The sequence below is a fragment of the Dermacentor silvarum genome, chromosome 7 (genome assembly GCF_013339745.2).
Source record: "Dermacentor silvarum isolate Dsil-2018 chromosome 7, BIME_Dsil_1.4, whole genome shotgun sequence".
Lineage (NCBI taxonomy): Eukaryota > Metazoa > Arthropoda > Arachnida > Ixodida > Ixodidae > Dermacentor > Dermacentor silvarum.
This window is the reverse complement of record NC_051160.1, coordinates 16,687,259-16,707,389: the sequence shown is the minus strand read 5'-3', so window position 1 is coordinate 16,707,389 and position 20,131 is coordinate 16,687,259. Positions and strand designations below refer to the sequence as shown.

General features: G+C 43.4%; 1 protein-coding gene and 1 long non-coding RNA gene across 2 annotated transcripts in view; one reads left to right on the top strand and one right to left on the bottom strand.

The window, feature by feature from the left end:
- The window catches only part of LOC119458604 (WD repeat and HMG-box DNA-binding protein 1-like), a 35,362-nt gene extending 20,000 nt beyond the window's left edge, over positions 1 to 15,362 (bottom strand). The window contains 13 exon segments of the mRNA XM_037720444.2: positions 601 to 846; positions 1,670 to 1,857; positions 2,235 to 2,277; positions 2,987 to 3,058; positions 4,520 to 4,595; positions 7,579 to 7,685; positions 8,118 to 8,207; positions 9,280 to 9,328; positions 11,187 to 11,287; positions 11,894 to 12,002; positions 14,735 to 14,886; positions 14,951 to 15,062; positions 15,123 to 15,362. Of these exon segments, the coding sequence (XP_037576372.1) occupies positions 601 to 846; positions 1,670 to 1,857; positions 2,235 to 2,277; positions 2,987 to 3,058; positions 4,520 to 4,595; positions 7,579 to 7,685; positions 8,118 to 8,207; positions 9,280 to 9,328; positions 11,187 to 11,287; positions 11,894 to 12,002; positions 14,735 to 14,886; positions 14,951 to 15,062; positions 15,123 to 15,199 (1,422 nt within the window). The 5' untranslated portion in view covers positions 15,200 to 15,362.
- Positions 15,363 to 15,730: 368 nt separating this feature from the next.
- Positions 15,731 to 17,658, top strand: LOC119457609 (uncharacterized). The gene is made up of 2 exons (XR_005193345.2): positions 15,731 to 15,998; positions 16,325 to 17,658. It is a non-coding gene; the product is annotated as an uncharacterized LOC119457609 (long non-coding RNA).
- Positions 17,659 to 20,131: the final 2,473 nt, after the last annotated feature.

Here is a 20,131-nt window from a genome sequence, read left to right as displayed (position 1 = left end):
CTTATTAGAATAGTGCTGCACGCTTAAGTTGGTACACACTATGCCATGCACTGCCGGGCAGATACTTAAAAATACAGTGGGCAGCAATAAGCCACACTGGCGCATCTGTTGCCGCCACCACGTCTGGTGCATTTCTCATGCTTATCACTACATACGCACTGAAGCCGGAGTCATTGTTAGACCGATCTCTGCACATTCCAAAAAGGCAGAAGGTCTTTTGTGGCACAGCGTAAAGTCGGCCACACTGCCAGTCGAGGCAGCGCAGTTAACCTTTACGCAACAAAAACTGATTGCGGTATGCACTAACCAATGGCATACAATGACCCACTACAGTGCAGTCAGCCAACAGATAAGGTCTGTGGAGACTGGGTCGGGGATTCGTCGCAGCTACGTTTTAACCATTAATATGTGTCAACAAGTATTTACTGTACGAAAACAAGAGAGACAAGTGGACGAGTGCTCACTTACAACTCTCTTACAGAACACTTATGATGGGGCCGGTTGTGTGTGAGCACGCAACGTAATAAGGGACACAAGCGCTGCACCGTCTAACTTTGCAGAAAACATCTACTTCCCGGCGCACACCGCCAAGGGACTCACCTGGATGCCGTCGGAGAGCGTGTCGACGGCCCACTCCTTGTTGGCATCCCAGGAACCCAGATGCAAGCACTCCAGCTGCTGGGGCCCAGCCAACACAAGGGCCTTCTCACTCAGTGCTGCCATAGTATGGCCCTGGGTGTTGCCACGGTGTAGCGCGTGGTGCACTGAGGTGTCGTGGAACTCCACGTCAATGCTGCTCTCCTCGGCCGTGTTGTGCGCTCGGACCATGCCCACGGAATTCCACACCTGGCACCCACACAATCTCATTATAAGCGCATAATTGACAAACTGACCTGGCCTTTTCTGTGGAGCTCTCTCATTATTCTTATGCTAAATCCTGCAAACAGTAATCAATGGTAATCGATAGAGTAAGGATATGGTAGCTCCTTGGCTAAAGGTGATAGCTAAGAGTGGTCATCTGAATGAGGTGTTAGCGTTGCCATACACACAACACCGTCACTTAGAAACAGCACTTTTCAGTGCAGTATGTGGTAGAAACTGCAAAACAACATAGAAACACAGCTCAATATCGGCTGTGATTGCACTTGCTAAGCTGACCAAGCCAGGTGTAATGTCCCAGGAGCTAGAGTAGGCAGGGTTAGCAAGAATGATCAGCTTGAATGGTCATGCCCTTTTCTCTATTTGTTGCATAAGGTCTGCCATATACAGTAGGCTAAATAAGCCAAGTAGAGAAGTAGAGTTCCAGAATTTGGCATAAGGTCTGTACAGTAGACTTCCGTTAATTCAACAGTTTATTTCAATTTTTCAGTTAATTCAATCCCAACCAAAGCTCCTGGCGAAGGCCCACGCTTCTCTATGGGCAGACACTTGTGTGCACGTTGAAAATGTAGAATGGCCGCGCGAGCGGTACAGCAGAGAAGCGGACGATGAACCCAGTGCAGCTGCACGGAGTGACACTGAAAACAGTTTGCCATCATGTGCATGGGTGCGTTTTCCGTAATTACTCTTCTTTATTTTTTATGACTAGGCTTCAAGACTGTCACATGACCCTCCCTCCTAGTTTTCTTTTTTTTCCGCCAGGGCTGAGAACCGCCGAGACAACCCTTACCATGAAGCGGTGCTGGAGGTGGACGGGTGTGGAGCCAGGCTGGAAGGCGTCCTGCACCAGACGGGGGCGGTACTCTGGCTGCACGGGTGCTGTGTGCCCTGCACTTGGCACAACAGCTGTGTCTTCTTCTTCAGCATCCGAGTCTCCAAAGATGAGTGGCTCGTAGGTTGCCTTGATCTGGCCCAGGTCTGGTAACAAAAGCACTGAGCTTTTCAGAAAGGATTGACTGACGGTCTAGTTGATTCACGACTACATTAAAAAACAAACACTACCAGACAAGGCAGAACATGGAGCAGCAATGTCAGTGTGCTCCTTGTTTAGTCCTGTCTGGTAGCATGTGTGTGTGTTTTTGTGTTTTTTTTTTATGATCCTGTCAGAAAGTCAACCTCTGCTTTAGTGTCTTTCGCGAAATGTTTTATAAGGTGAAAAACTTCAAAGCATAGCACAACAGCCATGTTGTTGTGCCTGCCCTGCCACAGTTAGACTAGCAAGAGAAAGAAAACAATATGTAAGCATGCTCATCACTAACAGCACAGCTAGGCTTTCAGGTATATGTGGCACTCACCTATGCCGTCATCCTCGCCGTCCACTCTTTCTTCTGGCATTGCCTGGGAAGAGACAAGCACTCTCAGCTCTGCTCACATGACAGCATGCCCTCACGGACTCAAGGCAGAGTTTTCCCAATGAGAATTAAAAGATCACTCAACATTGTTCTAGCAACATTTTACCAATAAGAGCCACAGGCAGAGCAAAATGCATGCAGCAGTGTGCCACAAGTGTACAGTTGTATGCTTTGACAATCTATTTTCTAGAAGTAGTTACTCTGCGTTTCACCATAATGTCTTTTATGCTGACGTTTCTCGTACTGAAAACACTCCAGCACACTTGAACAACAATACCAAATTGAAACAGCTCTCCTCCAAAGTGGAACTAAATGTCACACACACACACACTGCACCTACTTGCTTCAACCATAACGCTGGCCCCAAGACTGATCAGTACCAACATAGTGTTAAACAACACACCAGCGAAACTCTTCGGCAGTTAGAAGCATGACAGATAGGGCTAGTTGGCGACTCGCCATGGTGCCTGGGTATGAACACTAACACAGAACAAGAAGAAAAATCCACACTGAGGACAAACATCGTCCTTGTCATGTGTTACCTTGTGCTGTGTCCTGCATTTGCATTGTTACCCAAGCGTACTTGTGCAGTTTTTTTAATAATTTTCAATGAGACTCCTATGCCAGGGGAGGGTTCCTGTACACTGAACAGAAAAAAAAAAAAAATACAGCCCCTGCACACATTGCCAGCTCACCTTGGTTACCGGAGGTGGCACCTGCTCTTTGCTACTGCCACTCTCGATGCCCTCGACGAGGCCTAACTGGCCCTGCAAGGCAAGCACAGGACACTGACGTTAGCAAAGAATAATCTGGCAGTGCACTCATTCAGCCATAATGGGAACACTTGTACAGTAGAATTCCGTTAATTCGACTCGGCTAATTCAAGTTTTAGGTTAATTTGATCCCGACCGAAGATACTGACCGACGCATATGCATTTTTATGGGCCTGAACTTTCATTGCTTCCATCCTAAAATTGGCCTTTGCTGGATAAATCGAATTTGACCAGCCAGCATGCACGAACGCGGCCCCCTATGGCGACCCTAATAGCAACCCTTTAGTGGTGGCATGTCTCGGAGGAATGAATGAATGTGTGTTGTTTAGTGGCGCAAGGGCCAGGTATGGCAAAAGAGCACCATTGTTTTGGCGGGGCTTAGGGGACAGTGAATACATTAACACAAGTCAAATTTCCCGTCGAAAACGCCCATTATTGGCCTGCTCTAGAAAGATTTGTAAGCATTAATGGTAGCTCACAATGTGTGATTACGGTATTTACCCCATTCTAATGCACACCTTTTCCCCCCAAACAAAACAGAGCCCAAAATTGCCTGCACAACGCAATCAGATACAAAACCGTGTTTACGAAAACCGTGTTTGCGGAATTCGTATGCTTTACCGCTCAACATGGTTATATTGCGGCGAAGCCAACATCAATAATCTGTGTGGCGAAGCTCACTTTAGGACACTGGCCGCCACTAAACCCTTGCCCATTTTTCTTGCTAAAAAATTGGGTGCGTGATTTATGCATTGTTTAGAAGCATTGGTGTCAGTTCTACGTTAGCCTTCTACTGTGGACACATATAAAGCAGGTGCGAGCTTGATTTGGGGGCGTGTTAGGATTGCGCAAATACTGCCAAATGAATCAGCAGTGTTGTGGCTTTTTTTTCTATCTTGTTTAATTCGACCCTACCGGATCTTTCAATCAATTTTGTCAGCCCCATCAGGGTCAAATTAACGGAAGCCGACTGTATTTGCGATCTTATCTCTAAGGAAGGCGCTTGCTCAGTATTTTACGGTAATGCCTTTGTCGTGAGCCCTTGAGATTCAAGAGATGTGCCAAGAATGCCAGGAATATGGGTGAGGAAAGCCAAATATTGTCAGTGCCAAAAAAACTAACTTCTGGTTCAGAAGAATGCAGCATTGGGCTTGTTGGTAGAACATGGCTTAATGTCCTGATCAACCGACCAACAAAAACAGAAAGGACAGAGTCTGTCCCCTCTGCTTTTGCTGTATCAAAACATTATTCACTTCCGGTTGTAGTACCTTAAATTTAGTAGCATAAATGCATCTTCCTTCCAAAGCACTGGATGTTTGCTCCTTACAGCCAGTGTTTGTTAAAGTTAAGCTGCTGTAGACGTTTCCTCATCATGCGGGTTATGTCTGACAGCAGCTGTGTATGGTTGCATGATAGTGCAAAGCGTGTCACTGCTTGAAGCAATAAGGGGCTCACCTGGGCATTGCAGTAAACGAGTTCTTTCTGACGGGGGTTCCAGCTCAGGCTGCAGACGTCCTCACCACAGGATAAGCTGCGTTAGAATCGCCACCTGATCATCGGTGCGCTTGCCGTGAAAAGGGCTTCCCTCAAGCAGGCCAAAAGGCCAGACACAGTTAAGCCTCGCATAACAGAGACCCTTCATACACACATTTTGTTTTAGGAATACATACACACTCTACCAACAATGATTTACCTTTAGACGCAGCGCAGAAGCAGCAGCAAACTTGGAACATAAGATACTGACAAGCAACACATCGTTTTTAGACCACGAGCAATTTCTTCAGCAACTTTGCTGTTGTCAGTTTCACCTGCTTTGGAAACTTGTGCGTAGAAACTCGCCCGAAGCAAGTACCCTTTTGCATCTTCTTACCATCGGAATCCTTCCAATGGAAGGTTTGGAAACCAGGAGTGCAAATGTTTTCACAAGCAGAATTTAGTTTTATTGAATATTAACGCAACATTTGTGACTGCTTCAGCTAGTTTTTTCCCATGGCAATTCAACAGTGGAATTCTTTGCCTGATTCAGTTGCCAAAATAGAATTGGTTAATGCATTCTTAGAAGCAATACACTGCCTTGTGTACCCTGATGTACTATACACTGAAGTTCTCTACTAATACGGTGATATAGTAAGTCAGTAATGTGCTCTGTAAATATATTTTTAAGATATGTGTTTTATATCAGCAGTGCTGCTTCATTTTCTTGTTGTCTTTTTTGTGCTTAGTCCAAATACATTAATGCACTTCTCTGTTTATGTATTATAAGTCCACTCCTGTAATGACTCGTCAAGGGCTGACAGTATTGAAAAATAAATGAAAGTTCGGTGTACTTGGCAGCCAATGCCAGAGCCAATGCACAGGCATTTGATTTTTGCCAAGGGCTTTTTCAGCATTGTAATGCACTCCCTGCAAGTCCAACAGCTTCTGAGATAGTAGCGTAACTTTTACTCAGGCTGTCTGCACAAAGCACGAAGCAACTTAGTCCCGAAGGCCATGCACCACAGTTGCTTGCCACTAGGCTTGCGAAACATCTTGTTCTCGAGCTGAAATGCGTCGTGAAAGCAAACTTTATTTCGCCGCAGAACATTCTTTTGCCTCAAGCTTGTGACTGAGAAACCCTAAACACATAGCACTTGCACAACATGGCAATGATACGAGCAGTAAGGTGCTGGAAATGCCTGAGAAGCCACCAATGACATTTCGTGACTTCACGCATGGGCAACACCCATGCACAAGGCCAAGAGGGGTTTTTCTTTTTCCCCCGTGAGCATTTGCCACAACGCATAGAGGGCAAAAAATTTAATTTAAAGAAAAACTGTCACATTCACCTGCAGGGCGAACCACTGACAACGATAGCACGGTATAGCATTGAACTTGAACTCCTTGGACGTTGTTATAACTACAGTTGAACCCACTTACAACAATAGTCAAGTGCTAAGAAAATTCCACTGCTATAACCAATAATTCTTCTAACCGGGTTACATGAAAAAAAAAGCAGAGGAGACAAACATCCCAAACATTTTAAGTAGACAAAAAGAAGTACAGTCGAACCCGCTTATAGCATTACTGGTTTCAACAATCCTCGAATGTAACCATGAGCAGCAGCTGCACTGTGAACTTTTTCTATGGTAAAATGAACCCCCTACTACAATGTTCCCATGCGCATTATTGGCTATAATAATTACATCTGGGTACTGGGTGTCAGCGGTGAAAAGAAAAGCAATGCGGAATTCGGTAAAAGTAAAAAAAAAAAAAAAAGAAAAAAGAAAACACCAGCTGCCGTTGTGCCGTTCACCCCTGATGACAGGCCTTTGTCCCCTCTCCTCGGTCTCCGTTCCGCCCCTCCGACATCGGCGCGTCCAACATCGGCACGAGGATGGAAGGTAGACAGGAGAGGGGAGCAGCCAGCGATGCCATGTGACAAAGGCATGCCATCTGGGTTGTGAGGCACAAAAGCCCATAGAACACATACAAAAGCAGATGGTGCATCGGCTGCTCATTGTTATATTCGATACATTGGTAAAACCAGTATTGTTATAAGTAGGTTCAACTGTATACCCAAATTTGGCTAATGGATATGCGACACACGCAGGTGTGGGAAAATTCCTGGCACCCTTAAAAGATGGTCTGTAATGGCATCGCACAGGCGCCGATGACGCTGCCCGTAAAAAGCCGTGCCAGTAAAATGATATCACTTTCAGGTGTGAGCACTGACATTATTTTGCACTTCTAACATTTATTAGAATGAGAAGATTTAGGATAAAAGCCATGAGCTGTGAATGTTACGTTTCATGACGTTTGTTTGTGGGCTGCCATTTTAAAAAAATATGAGGAATATTCGGTGAAGAACATAAGACCTGGTCTTAATTTCTTGAAGTTCCTAAACTAATTAATTCAGTTGCAGTTTCAGTTTATTGTCCATTCAATACAATGATTAAGTAAACGATACTATACAGACGAGGGTCCCAAAGTCAAAGACTGCAATGGGACCCCCAGTCCCATTGCAGTCTTTGACTTTGGGACTCTCGGTCCCGTTGCAGTCTTTTCAGTTTATAGCATCCCCTATAATAAATAGTATATCACGTGCATATGTTACCATCAAATCCAAAGGACATTTTCCTTTCTTGTCTAGCAGTGCACCGCCAAAGTGTCACTAAATTTGCTCATCTTACCGGCATGTAATTCTGCATCAGGCAGGAACTGCAGCAATGTATCGCAGACTTACTGACCATCACCCAACAGGTGTAGTTTTCAGGTATGCCAGGCTTCAGTCCCGCATTTCTTAAGATCTCAAGTCTGATCGCCCACATTCCAAGGCACAAACAAAGCAAGTATTGAGCAACTGACGTTGCCACAGGAGCTGAGTGCTTCGGGCACGCTCCTTGGTAGACTTTTGTCGATCCCGAAGCCCAGGTAGCAGGTGGTGATAGGGCCACTAGAGCCTGAAGCCTCCAAAGAGAGATGTCCTGCACCCGTGTAAGGTCACGGGGAAGGAAGGAGACAAAAGAATATCTCACGTGTGCATCAGCTGGCGCGTGCTCGAGTCCCATACCAGCAGCTGTCCTCCACGGGTGGCAGCTGCCAGCAATTTGCCACAGCCACTGAATGCCACAATTGACAGGGCCTGCAGGATTATGCCGTATTATGAAAGTACATTTGAACCTCGTTATAATGAAGCTGTATTCAACATAAAATTTTTTTCGCTATATCCAATATTCATTATAAGCATATATTCTCTACACACTGATGAGAAAGTTTTTGCATTTACTTCATTATATACAATAATTCGTCATATTCGTGTTCGTTATACTGAGGTTTGACTGTATATTATGTTGTCTTTCTTCCCATCCTTTGTTGCGTTTCATGCATTATTTTTTTTTCACTGCAGCTGAGAAGCAGCACTTAAATCTGCATTGAGTTGCAAATGCAGACAAGTTGGCATCACCGCCCGATAAATGGGGTGGGAACAATGGAGAACAACGTGCCACCACAAGGAGTGGTGTGCACACATGCTCAAGCACCTCAAAAGTACAGGGTGTGGCCAGCCCATGCTCACCTCCTGAATTGAATCGTGCGCCAGCACCTCCACCTGGTCCCAGGAACCTCGCGGAACCAGCCGCACTTCTGACTTCGCAGGCACAGCCAACTGTGCAGGGACACGTGTTAAAGACACATTAATGAAATGGGCAAACTTGTAGCATTTCATTATCTGCTTCACGAAAGCTTCGCTTCACAGATTTCAAAATGTGTGTTGAATCTGAATAATTTTTTTTAAATTTAATATCCTTATTCTCAAAGTATTTCGCCCATTTAGACGAACAATAACTTCAATAAGCATTTCCCTCAAATACTTTTATGTCTCCTCCTTAAATTATGTAAAGCTAAAGGGATAGATTAATGCTCGAGATTGCCTAAGACATCAATATTAACGCAAACAGAACTTTAGTAATCGAGACATTGAAATAAATGTAGAACACAATTTGAGACTTCCGCGGGACATTCAAGTACTAGCCTGATGACATAGAAACTCCTCATTATATTTCTGTCATAAGTACTCCACCAGTGATAATAAAAAGATCATTGCACTGCATTATAAGACGGAAGAAAATGCTACTTGCCTACTTCTATTCGATTCTTAGAAAAAGTAACTCTAAACAACGACGCAGGCGGTCAAAAGGTGTCATTTTTGCTTAACTCCGCACTGCCCGTGCTTTCGTGTTTCAGTAGCTTCAATATCGCGTAGTGCTGCGCTGATATTCCTGCTCGCGAGTCGCGCGCAAACAGCACGTGGCTGAGAATGCCATGCCCATGTGGTGTCGCGAGATGCCCGAACGGTCCACGCCCCTTGACCAAGAGTAGCTGTAGCGACGAATCCCACTTGGCTCGATTTCTGGCCGCGTTTTCGCGTTTCACGAATAATAAGAAAACATTGCGCCGTCTGTCCGGCACCGCTTCACTCATCGACGAGTAAAGGGCGGTGATGGCATATGCAACGTCAGCACTCATTCCTCGGGTCGGGGGAATAGAATTTCGCTAGAGGTATGGTGACCCTTCAGACGCGATTTTCTCTAAACTAAGTTTTTTCTTGGCACGAAACAAGTGCTGTGTGGTTTCTGGACTGGCATTTTAACAGTCCACATTGACTTAATCTTTGCCTTTAGTGTCCCTTTAAAGGGTTAACCTGTGCATGTGACCATATAAATAACAGGAAGCGCCACCTTGTCTCCTGATGGGGACCAAGCCAGACGGCCGAGCACCTTGGAGGTCCTGCACAAATAAAGGAATTCGATTTAGTTTTCCACCAAGGAACAGCATAACATGCGAGGATCTTAACATATGCATCGAATGAGGTGGAATGAAGCTGATTAACGGCCAAAAGCATACTATACAATTATCTCACAGTTGGCTGACTGGTCATAAGTTGTATTTTGGTGGCAGTTCTAGCAAGCTTGTGCCCTAATGAAATAATGATAAACCTGAAGATACCCAATAACACTCCTATAGACCTTTTTGGTGCACGGTGTGGTGGAAGCTGAGTTGCCCGTGCTCCCAGAAAGCTTCTGGTCATATTTTGCTGGCATGCAGACAAATAAGTGCACTTTCTTGCCTGCTAAAATACACAGGCATGTTTCCAGAAGCTTAAATTAAAGAAACATGTCCTGTACATAATGCCACTTTTTGTGCATACCAAGGCAAAATTAAATTTACGAAATGCAGTTAGGGGTGCCTGAAGTTTGGAATGCAGTTAGAAATATCTTGAAGGGGTGACAAGTGGGCTGTCCTCTTCAAGCGGAATACTCTAGTATAATACATACCATTTTTGCTTCCAAGCCAGCCAACTTCATTCAATATGTCAGGCTGAAAGTCTCTAGGAAGGTCTATAATTTTTTTTTTGCCCTCGCAGTCCCTTCACTCGAGAATTATAAGCAACCATTGGTATATCTTTCACAGTTACATATATTTTTCTATGGGAAGAGACTGCAGACTTGCACCAAAACGAATTCAACCTATTAGCATGAATACTTCCACAATTTCTGTTTGGTCGGCAAAATTACAAGCAGTAACTGCACCAGCACAATGCACTGTCAGAGATGCTTGCTGGAAAGAAATTTGAATCTGCATTGAAAGCAGATGTGTAAGTTACTGCTCAGGCACAGGGTGCTCTGACACAGGAAGGAACAGCCATCAGCAGCTGTGACAGAAACATGCCATGCTTCCCGTCAACCACGGTAGTGACCCTCCTAAAAATGGTAGCGTTTCTTATTATTCAGTGTATTAACATTATTATTGGTTTTTTTTTCACGGCGTAGTGATGGCACATGAGCTGAAACACTCTCCAATAACATTAATGAGAAGAAGCGAACTCTCCTCAAGCATGAATGATATTAGCAAGCTCTGCCAGTGATCAATGAACAAAATCGCACTGCTCGAGGTCAGTCATTGCATACACATGCACCTTCATACATTCCACATCAGCCAGTGATGCTGGTATTGGTTTGAGAAAGAGCTACAGCATAGTTTCTGCCAACAATGGGCCCATTTTGCTATCATTGATAATGTTCGTAAGGTTTACAATACAGCATGCACGTGTCGCATGAGAGGGATAATCCAATAATACAAGCAATGATTCACTGAAAGCAGTTACAGACAAAAAAAAAAAATGCACACACAGAGCAAGATGACATCACTTTTCATTAACAGAAGGTGACACATACATTCCAAATCATTTCACATTATTTTATTTTGTCATCACTGCCTGGAATAAATGAACACAAGTAGCATCTTTCTCTCTCTTTGTGTAAGTTGTTAAATGATGAGGTTAGGCATGCTACTCCTAGTACAGTCGAATTTCATTATAATGAAGTCATATCCCAAATGAAAAAGTACCTTCACTATATCTGATACTTGTTTTAACCTCAAGTTCGTTAAAAGCCAATATTGGCAAAAAAGCATTGTATAGATTTACTTCATTGTAACTATAATATCGAAGTTGGAATGTAACAAACCCTGGAGAAGGTGGTAGCACTGTAGACCCCCAGTTCTCATAGCGAGATATGTACTAATAGTGTTCGGTGCTATGGCCCTGTATGAATACAATGCATAACATATGCATAACAATGCATACCTAAAATCATTGCTCTTTGGCAGGATGGCATGCCACGTCTTGACACAGCTCTGGTCCGACAGCGTCCAGACTCTAGCACTGCCATCGCAGCTTGAAGAAGCCTGCACAAGGGCCACAGTACCAAGAGAAAAAATGCAAACTAAAAAAACACAACATTGTGTTTTGACAATGTTGCGCAAAACAAATACCGCGTGCTGTTAAATAGTGATGCTGTCCTTGAATGCATGCACAACTGTTGCATCAGACATAATGTTGAGCAACTAAACGAAACTGCCAGGGTTCTGACGCGACACACAGACAAAATAGGACAACCAATGCCACCAGTGTACATTTTTAGTGGCACAGATGCAATGAAAGCTGGCAAAACAAGTTTACAGTACGTATGAAATGCAGGGTCTCTAAGAACAATACTCAAACACTCACAGTGGCACCCAGTGGCAAATGCCGCCTACAAAAGGTCGTTTATGTTGTACAATCGCATGCGCCCAGAGACAATGTGCTACGGGACAAGCCAAAAGTGACCGGTACGCAAATTTCATGATGTCGACAAGGTTCCATCCTCTCTGAAAGACTAAAATATGACCTATGAATTTTTCATATCTTGCAGAGCTTCTGTGAAAGAAATGGCAGCTAACTATGACGTCTTGCCAACTAATTTTTCACTTCAGGTTCCTGATGACCAGAACTCAATGTGTACAACCACTCACGATAAATTCCGCACGTGGGTCTATACAGCAGCAAAGCACGGGTGCAGTGTGACCCGTCAGCAACTGGCTTGTTCCAGATAAAACGTCCACCACCTTTAACGTGAAGTCCCTGCAACAAATGGCACAATGAAGCGTGCTCTGGTGACTAGTACCAGAGACAAACTGCACATAAACATTCTGCTGTCTTAACAAAGAGCGCAGGGTGTTTTTCCAAAGTGCAACGAATTCAATTTCGGTCTATGTAACACATTAGCCGGCTTTAAATCCTAATGCTATTTATTGGCAATATGTTGCTGAAGATTTTACAGTTTTATCTGGAAACAAGATGCAAGAAACACCAACAGTCAATAAGCTTTGTCATGCCATCTGTCATGTAAAAACAAAAGTTAAAATGAAATTTTAGGTTAGCCAACTTCTAAGTAGACGGTGCAACCAGTCTACAAATGTTTTATATTCATGAATCAGCTTGGGCTTGGCCAGGAGTGTGTATCGGTGGCCAGCCAAGTAGATTTGGGCATGGCACTTGAAGATTTAAGGATGGTGAACTGTTAGGCTAGTTAGTCTTGCATAACTGTTGAAGAATTTGCACTAAGATATGCATACTGTCCGCTTTTCTATGTGTGCATCTTTATTAGCGCTAATTTCTCTGAACCGGTATTCCACTCTTGAGAGCATTTTGGTAGTCTACTCTGAAGCACTTGACAGTCACAACCAAACGCATGAAAAGGGAGACCAAAGTCACAAATCACTGTATGCAGCTGTTTATTCAGGTTGCTAGACAGCACAAAGCAATTCTGAGAATGTCTCCATCTTCATGTGAACATCCAAAAAGACATCTTGGGTACATCAAGAAAAAACGTTCACATGAGGATGTTCTCAGCTAGCTGAGAGGAGGCATACATTATGGAACCACTCTCAAAAGTTCATCTGAGGACAATGCGTCGCATTGCAGTCAGTTCTCACTCAACACAACTATTTCATGCATTTTGCAGTGCCAAGAGAACAGGAATTTTGTGTAAAGGATTTGTGTAGCTAGAGTCAATAAATTTTTAACAAATCATGCCAAATAACACAACATTTTTTAGTGTTAGCAACTCCAGCTCCAGATGTGTTGTGCATGTGGTAAACGGTACAAGGCAAAACTGGAATTTCATGCATCCCCGAAAGTTGTGCATATTTTATTTCATTTATTTTATTTTATTTACATCATACTGCAGGCCGTGTGGCCCAAGCAGGAGGGGCAAGGTAACACAAAAAATATGCGTACAAAAAGGCAGAATTGCAAAATATAAAACTTAGGAAAGCAAATAAAATAGCACAAAACAGCAACGATACTTAGGAAATACTAATAATATGAGTTTGAATTGATTCAGAGGAGTTTCGATGATGGAAGGGGATGAGGTTCCATTCTTCGATAGTTCGAGGAAAGAAAAAACTTAAAAAGGTTTGTCCTGGCAACGTAAGGGGAGAGAGCGAGGGGGTGGGAATGGTGGGTTTTCCTGGATGCAGAAAGAGTTATGTATGGTCTAGGATCTAAAGAAAATTTAGAGTTTATGAGGGAGTAAAGGAACTTCAGGCGTGTAATTTTTCACCTCGTTTGAAGGGTGTGAAAACCATTTGTCCGCAATAATTCAGTTACAGACTCTTCTCGGCCGTATTTGGAAAAATAAAATGTATGGCTCTTCTCTGTATCCTTTCAAGGGTGTTAATGTTGATTTTGGTGAACGGGTCCCGAACAACGCACGAATATTCCAATTTAGGTCGATTGAAAGTGGTATAAGCTAATGATTTCACCTCATGGGATGCATGCTTAAGCTTATGGCAAAGTAGCAGAAGAGGCGAAGAGGCAAAAAGCAGAAGAGGCGGTAGCAGCAATGTGGCTATTCCAATTTAGGTAGTTAGTAATTGTTTTTCCAAGATACTTGCACTCGCTCACTTCAGCCACGGGATCTTGGCCGATAGAATAAGAAAACTTCAGGGGTAGTTTTTTGTTTGTTATACGTAGAAACACAGATTTATCAGAGTTAAGTTTCATTCCCCACTTGTTGCTCCACTCAAGAATGCTGTTTAAGGCAAAATGAAGAGATAGTTGATCATTAACTGTATTAATATCGTTAAAAATGATACAGTCGTCAGCGAACAGACAAATATTGACAGGTGCATCTATTACATCAACTATGTCGTTACAATAAATAAGAAATAGTAGTGGGCCAAACACGCTGCCTTGAGGCACGCCAGAAGTTACTGAGAAAGAATTGGACTGCTGCCCATCAATCAACACATACGACGCGTTAAATATGCAGTAACCCAGGACAGGATAAAGCCAGGAAAACCAAGGAATTCTAATTTATAAATTAATTTGTCATCAGGAACAACATCAAAGGCTTTTTGAAAATCCAAAAATATCACATCTACTTGGCCAGCCCTGTCAAGCACAGAAGCAAACGAGTGAATAACTGTACTTCCTGAAGCCATGTTGGAAAGGAGATAAAATGTTACGCTCGTTTAAGGAATTGACGTCTGTGTTACTGAATAAGCAAAAGTGAAATGGTGAAAAAAAAAAGAAAAAAAAAAGATTAACGTTCCACAAAGCTCCCGGAAAAATATACTTATTACAGCGAACTGCGCATTTTATTTGAGATGTACATACTGAAAACATAATGGGTAGGTCATCTGTGGCCTTCCTAAGGATTTTGTCCTCGGGATGAGATCCAGATGTCTGGGAAGGCGTGTTTGTTTCCACATACTGGGGTGCACATGCACGGCTAGGTGTGGGACTGGAATGACCCAAGTCCTCAAAGAATCACTGGCAGTTGCAGAACCGAAAGTGGGGGGCCTTACCCGGAACCAGCGACGAGCGTCTTTCCGTCCTTGCTGCAGGCAACTGCGTAGATATCAGATGGAAAGCGAGCGGCCACGCTGGTCTCCTGCCCAGTAGAAACCTCGAACGCTTTCACGCAGTAGCTGTCGACGGCGACGAAAAACGTGTCGCCCTGCCGAATGTAACAAAATATAGCGAGACGACGTCAGCGGCCGAGTAAAGAAAGCGCTACTCACACCACAGGCGACAGCTAAAGCCGACTCTCCGACGGAGTAAGACTTGGGTTCGTCGTCTTGGAAGCCCTCCCACGTCCTGACTTCGCCATCCGAACCGCATGTCACCAAATACCTGCAGCAACGTAACGCTATGAACTGTCTTTCGAGCACATCTCGGTTTCCTGACGTTTACCTGCCGGTTGGGTCGTAGCAAACATCGGTGTGCCCCTCGGCATGCGCAAACCTGGTGGGCTTTACCACAGGGGGCATTTCTACTTTGGTCTGTGCACCACAATGTGTACTCTCGGAACGTTTTGTAAATTAATTTAGCCCTCAATGTCGGAACAACATCTGTATGAGCGCGGCTCACATTGCCATACAGATTGCGCGCCAAACCAGCCATACGACCGGAAGCGGACGTGACGAAAAAAAAAAAACCGTTTTCCGTTTTTGGATCAGCGACATGCTGCTTTTGGCACATACATTCTGGGAAAAGCACATCCTTAGAGATTTGTTTTTGTGCTGGGGGATGGGAACACAACTCCCCTATTTTTTTTTCTTTTGACAAACAAGGAAAGTAGTTCTTAGTGTTATATTGAAATATGCAAATTATAAACTTTGATCTTGCTGCGAAACTTGAACAAGATAAAAAAGCGGTTACTGCAAAAATCGTAAACTTAAATCTCTAAGCCTATGCTTTTGTCTATTGCCGGCGCCTTACCGGCGATCTCTTGACGCTAGCTTACCGTCGCGAGGCTATCACAAGTCAATGTAAGCCAAGCATGTTGGAGTCGTGTGGCATATGAGAATATGAGTGACTGACATGAGCCTAGCGTAACGAGCGCAGTGAGCGTAGCCCAAGGCAGCGTAGCGGTACTTCTTGGTTGTGCTCTGTGGAATAACAGAACTTACCCTTTGTTCAACAGTGGTTACTGACGCTGTGGTGCGCCTCGCTTTGCAATGAAGTCGTTCCTAAATCGCTTGTACAAGAAGATCAAGTGGTATTACTTCATGTACGATCTCCACACGTCCCTCTACATGTTGGAGTCTTGGGAGAAGAGGGTATTCAGTATCCTTTTCTTTTTCCTTTTAGTGAATACTGTTGCTTTTGAAGGAAGGAACCACTGCCTACACGGAGGGCGTCTAGCTAATTCAGCTAATTTTGCATGTAGATTCGACAGCCTGATACGGTGGCGCCATCGAAGCGGGACGCGATAAATGTGTGAAGGCCGTGCCAGGTCATGGTTCCTAGTTGTGCGCTCTTCTGCTTCCGTGGCGCAGCCGGTCTGGTGCGTCCGGGCGTATTCGCTGTATTTTCTTTTCGCTTTGCTACTTGCAATAATCACTAGTATGTTTTATGGACTTACGCTTAGCATTTCCTTAATCTGATATCAGATATCGGGCTTGTAGCCGTTGTCGCCATGTCAAGCTACACGACCTACGTCTTCTTGCCTCGTTACACACAGAATGTGCTCCGTTACTTTGGGGTAGTTGAGTAGGCAACTGCACGGTGACCGACGTCGTGAAGATGAAGTAAACTGCCTTGCCGCGTCTGCCCTCCTTTTCAAGTCGCCCGGAAGCCCAAAGAGTGCCTTGGATTCCCGTTACTCCTGGCTGTTTGATGCTTCCTCAAGAAGACCTTGTACAGTTCACGCTTGTATTACTCGAGGAATTAAAATAGCGACGAAGAGACAGCGCTCTGTCGCAGTAATCGACATCGTGACCACCACTAAATTTTGTATTTGGGTCTCGTGAAGCAGCTAACAAAATCAATGCACGGTGTTCATTTATGTTCATGCGTTTCGGTTTTGTGTAATGTTTTTAAATCTGGCATGCAAATTCTGGAGCAAATTAACCAGTAGTCATAATGCTATGCTCACATCAGTCTGGTTTAATTTATGGCATGAAAGAACTCTTGGTTTAAACATTGTTTTATTTAGTTGCGCTTCACATCATATTAATCGATCAACTATCTTGTCAGCTTGACAATGTTTGTGCAGTAACACAGTCATACTTCCAAGTTAACTGTTACACCATTAATGACTGCCAGTGTGGCTGGTGCTTTGCATGCATATGTATCATACCTTGGTTGTTGTGCTAGTTGGTGCACGCAAACCATGTGACCCTTCTTATTTTTGTCTCGCATGTGCCACACTTCTTAAATTGTCAATGTAGCCTTGGTTTATTGTGTTATAGAGGTGACTTCATACTGGAAATGATATGTGCGCTTAGGCGTCGCAAAACCACATAAGTTACTCAGATAAGCACATTAATATATGTCAAGTGTACCTTTGTAATGCTGAAGGCTGCTAGAGTTCATGAAAATGTTCTCCTAAAAGCAACATTTTAATGGAGAAATAAAATTGTTTTTGTCTTTGTATTTGAAAAAGGTATATCTCCATAGTTTCTCATGAGTAACAATAGGGCTATTTTTTTTTACCTACACTTCATGCCGACAAAAACGACGTACAGCACGAAGGAAAAGGACTGGGAGAGACGACAAACAGCGCAGTGTTCGTCGTCTCTCTCAGTCCTTCTCCTTCGTGCTGTACGTCATTTTTACCATGAATTACCAACTAGCCCAAGCAGCCAAAAGACTAACCTTCACTAACGAGTTGCCTTCCCAACATACTCTTTCTTTGACGATGCTGCTGGTGCTTTTTTTTTTTCATACGAGAGTTTGTAGCCTAATCACTGAGCACATTCAAGTCATAGATGTTGTAGTTGTTAAAAACATAATACAACGGAATGGATCACACGGTGAGAAACTAAATGAGACCAAAGATTCACGCATTACTTCTTTGATAACGTATCATTGCCGTTTATCTTGATCACTATTGCTGATCTCGGATATCCCTGGTCACAAGACGGGTACAACAGTGTCTTTGCTACCAGCCAAGCTGGCCACTCGCCTTCATAAAATATAGGGGACAACAGCGTGTCACTATCATGTCACCTTTGTCTGAAGTTGTGTGTTAGCAGTGCAGGCTATCGATTCCTAGACCAGATTCACAATTTGTGTTCAGATATATTGAACAGCTGACACAGAAATTTTTCTTGCTGGGCCAGTGCTGACATAAGGTACCTTTAAAACCCTTGCAAAAGGATCAAAACTTCGAAAAAGAAGTGAATGTGCCATCAGCAGTTTGTCATTCCTTGTTATGGCTGATGCCTGTTAATGTATATTCTCAAGTGTCCTACTAGTCTTAGTGCTAGTGAAAAAATGGCAGTTGACATGACTTTAGGAAAAGTGCAAACGATTACGGAACCGGTATGGTGTTTTCCGCACTGTGAAAACAGGGTAGCAAAGTGCTTTCGTATTTCATGTGTTTGTGTGTCCATGGCACAATGCTGCAAACAAAGGGGAAGCAGTATGTGCAATGCACCACAACAGTGTTCTATGAAATTTCACTAGTTAACTCTTTAACGACGGCACACGTAAATACTTGAAAAGGGTGTTTTTTTTCTTTATAAATGTGCTAAAGCCATCAAGAATAACCATTAGCAATGTATATAAAAAATATTTTGTGGAAGCTTTTCCAGCAAACTGGGGGGGAACACCAGGCAGAAAACTGGAAGTGGGCTTCACCCCAAGCCATCTATAACTTAATTTGGAATTTGTACTGACAGCTCTCATCATATGTGACCCATTTGGTGTACATTTCATTTCATTTACATCACGTGTGACGTCACGCACCCAGAGGTCTTGCATTGGTCCGTCTCCTCTGACCATGCTATCGAAAGAAAGTATGTGCTGACCTACTTCCTCGTTCTGTGTTCCTGCTCTAAGCCAGCAAATGACACTTGCACATACTGCTTCCCACTTATTTGCAGTGTTGGCCGCATACTCAATATTGAAACTCGGCAAGAAAAAAAAGTTTTTCTAATAAAATGGCTAGTAGGCAACATGCATCAATAAAGGATTACTGTTGAGCAAAGCAGGCACTGTGTAAGCAATATTTTTGCATGAACTTCAGCTAACAGTTGGGCTGTATGGTATTACCAAGACAGAAACAAAATGTGAGCTACCAATTAAAGTTTATTCGTAAGAAAACAAAACACTTTGTAGGTAGTGGTGGATGATCACTTTATTATTAAGTAAAGAAGGTCCTGCCGACTGCACTGTCACTGCGTGGCAGAGAAAACAAAAAGACAACAGGAAATAAAGGATAGTGTATTTTTACAAAAGTATTTAGAAGAAAGGAAAAGTGACTGTGAAATTTTGCCCTAGTTAGTGTGTTTTTCATTCCACTGGTGTTATTGCTTCATGTGCTGTCGCTGATAATAAATGTTTAAGTTACCACACTACCAAATAATCATGAAATTAGACAATTTACAGACGTTAATCGTCAGTATGCTAGGTGTTAAAAAATCAAATTGCAGTACTCATCTAAAAACAATTTCTCCTACAAATGGGACAAATGCATGCTGATGCTTTTGTCATTTCACCTGGTATGGTAAGCCTTGATGACCTCTTGCTGCATCAGTTGTCATTCGCTCTGGCAGCAAACTGCGTCTGGCATGAAATTACAGCCACATTGTTTACAATGCGTAGCTGTTAGCCTGACAAATCTGTTCCCAAGTTAATGTAGATGCGCCCTGTCACTGAAAAATTACCTCATCTTGCCTATTGACTACTGTCCACGGACGAGTGGGATTGAATAAGCTACAGCCAGTTCACTTTTCTTGTTGCACACATTTCAGGTTTATCAAGGCACTACGGGAACATGTTCATCCCATGATGACAATGTGCCATACATTGTCTTTGCATTCTTGGCATACCTCCTGTCTTCATCCTGTGTTTGTGCTGCCCTCTATCACTTTATATGAACGACAGCGTATAGCAGAAACCAAGGTACTGCTGCTGATTTGCCACTGCTACATAAAGGTGTAAGCATTATTTTTTTTAGCTCCTAGGGCAAAGTAAGAAGACACACGAACCCATGTGTCTGAGTGACAATTCAATACCGCTGTACAGCTTGCAGTTGTCCTCCTTTTTGAAGCGTGGTATTTACATCACATTGGCCTCCACAAGTGCATTGCGTCGTACAGCCATGCGCGTTGTAGCACAAAGCATTAATTTAACTCAACTGGTATTTGGCACTTGTCCTTCCCAGATGTGATGTGTATTCTGTGATTAAGATGTATTTATCTCTGAGCAAGGTGTTCTTACCACGATTCTTAACCTTGACGTGAAAAGAG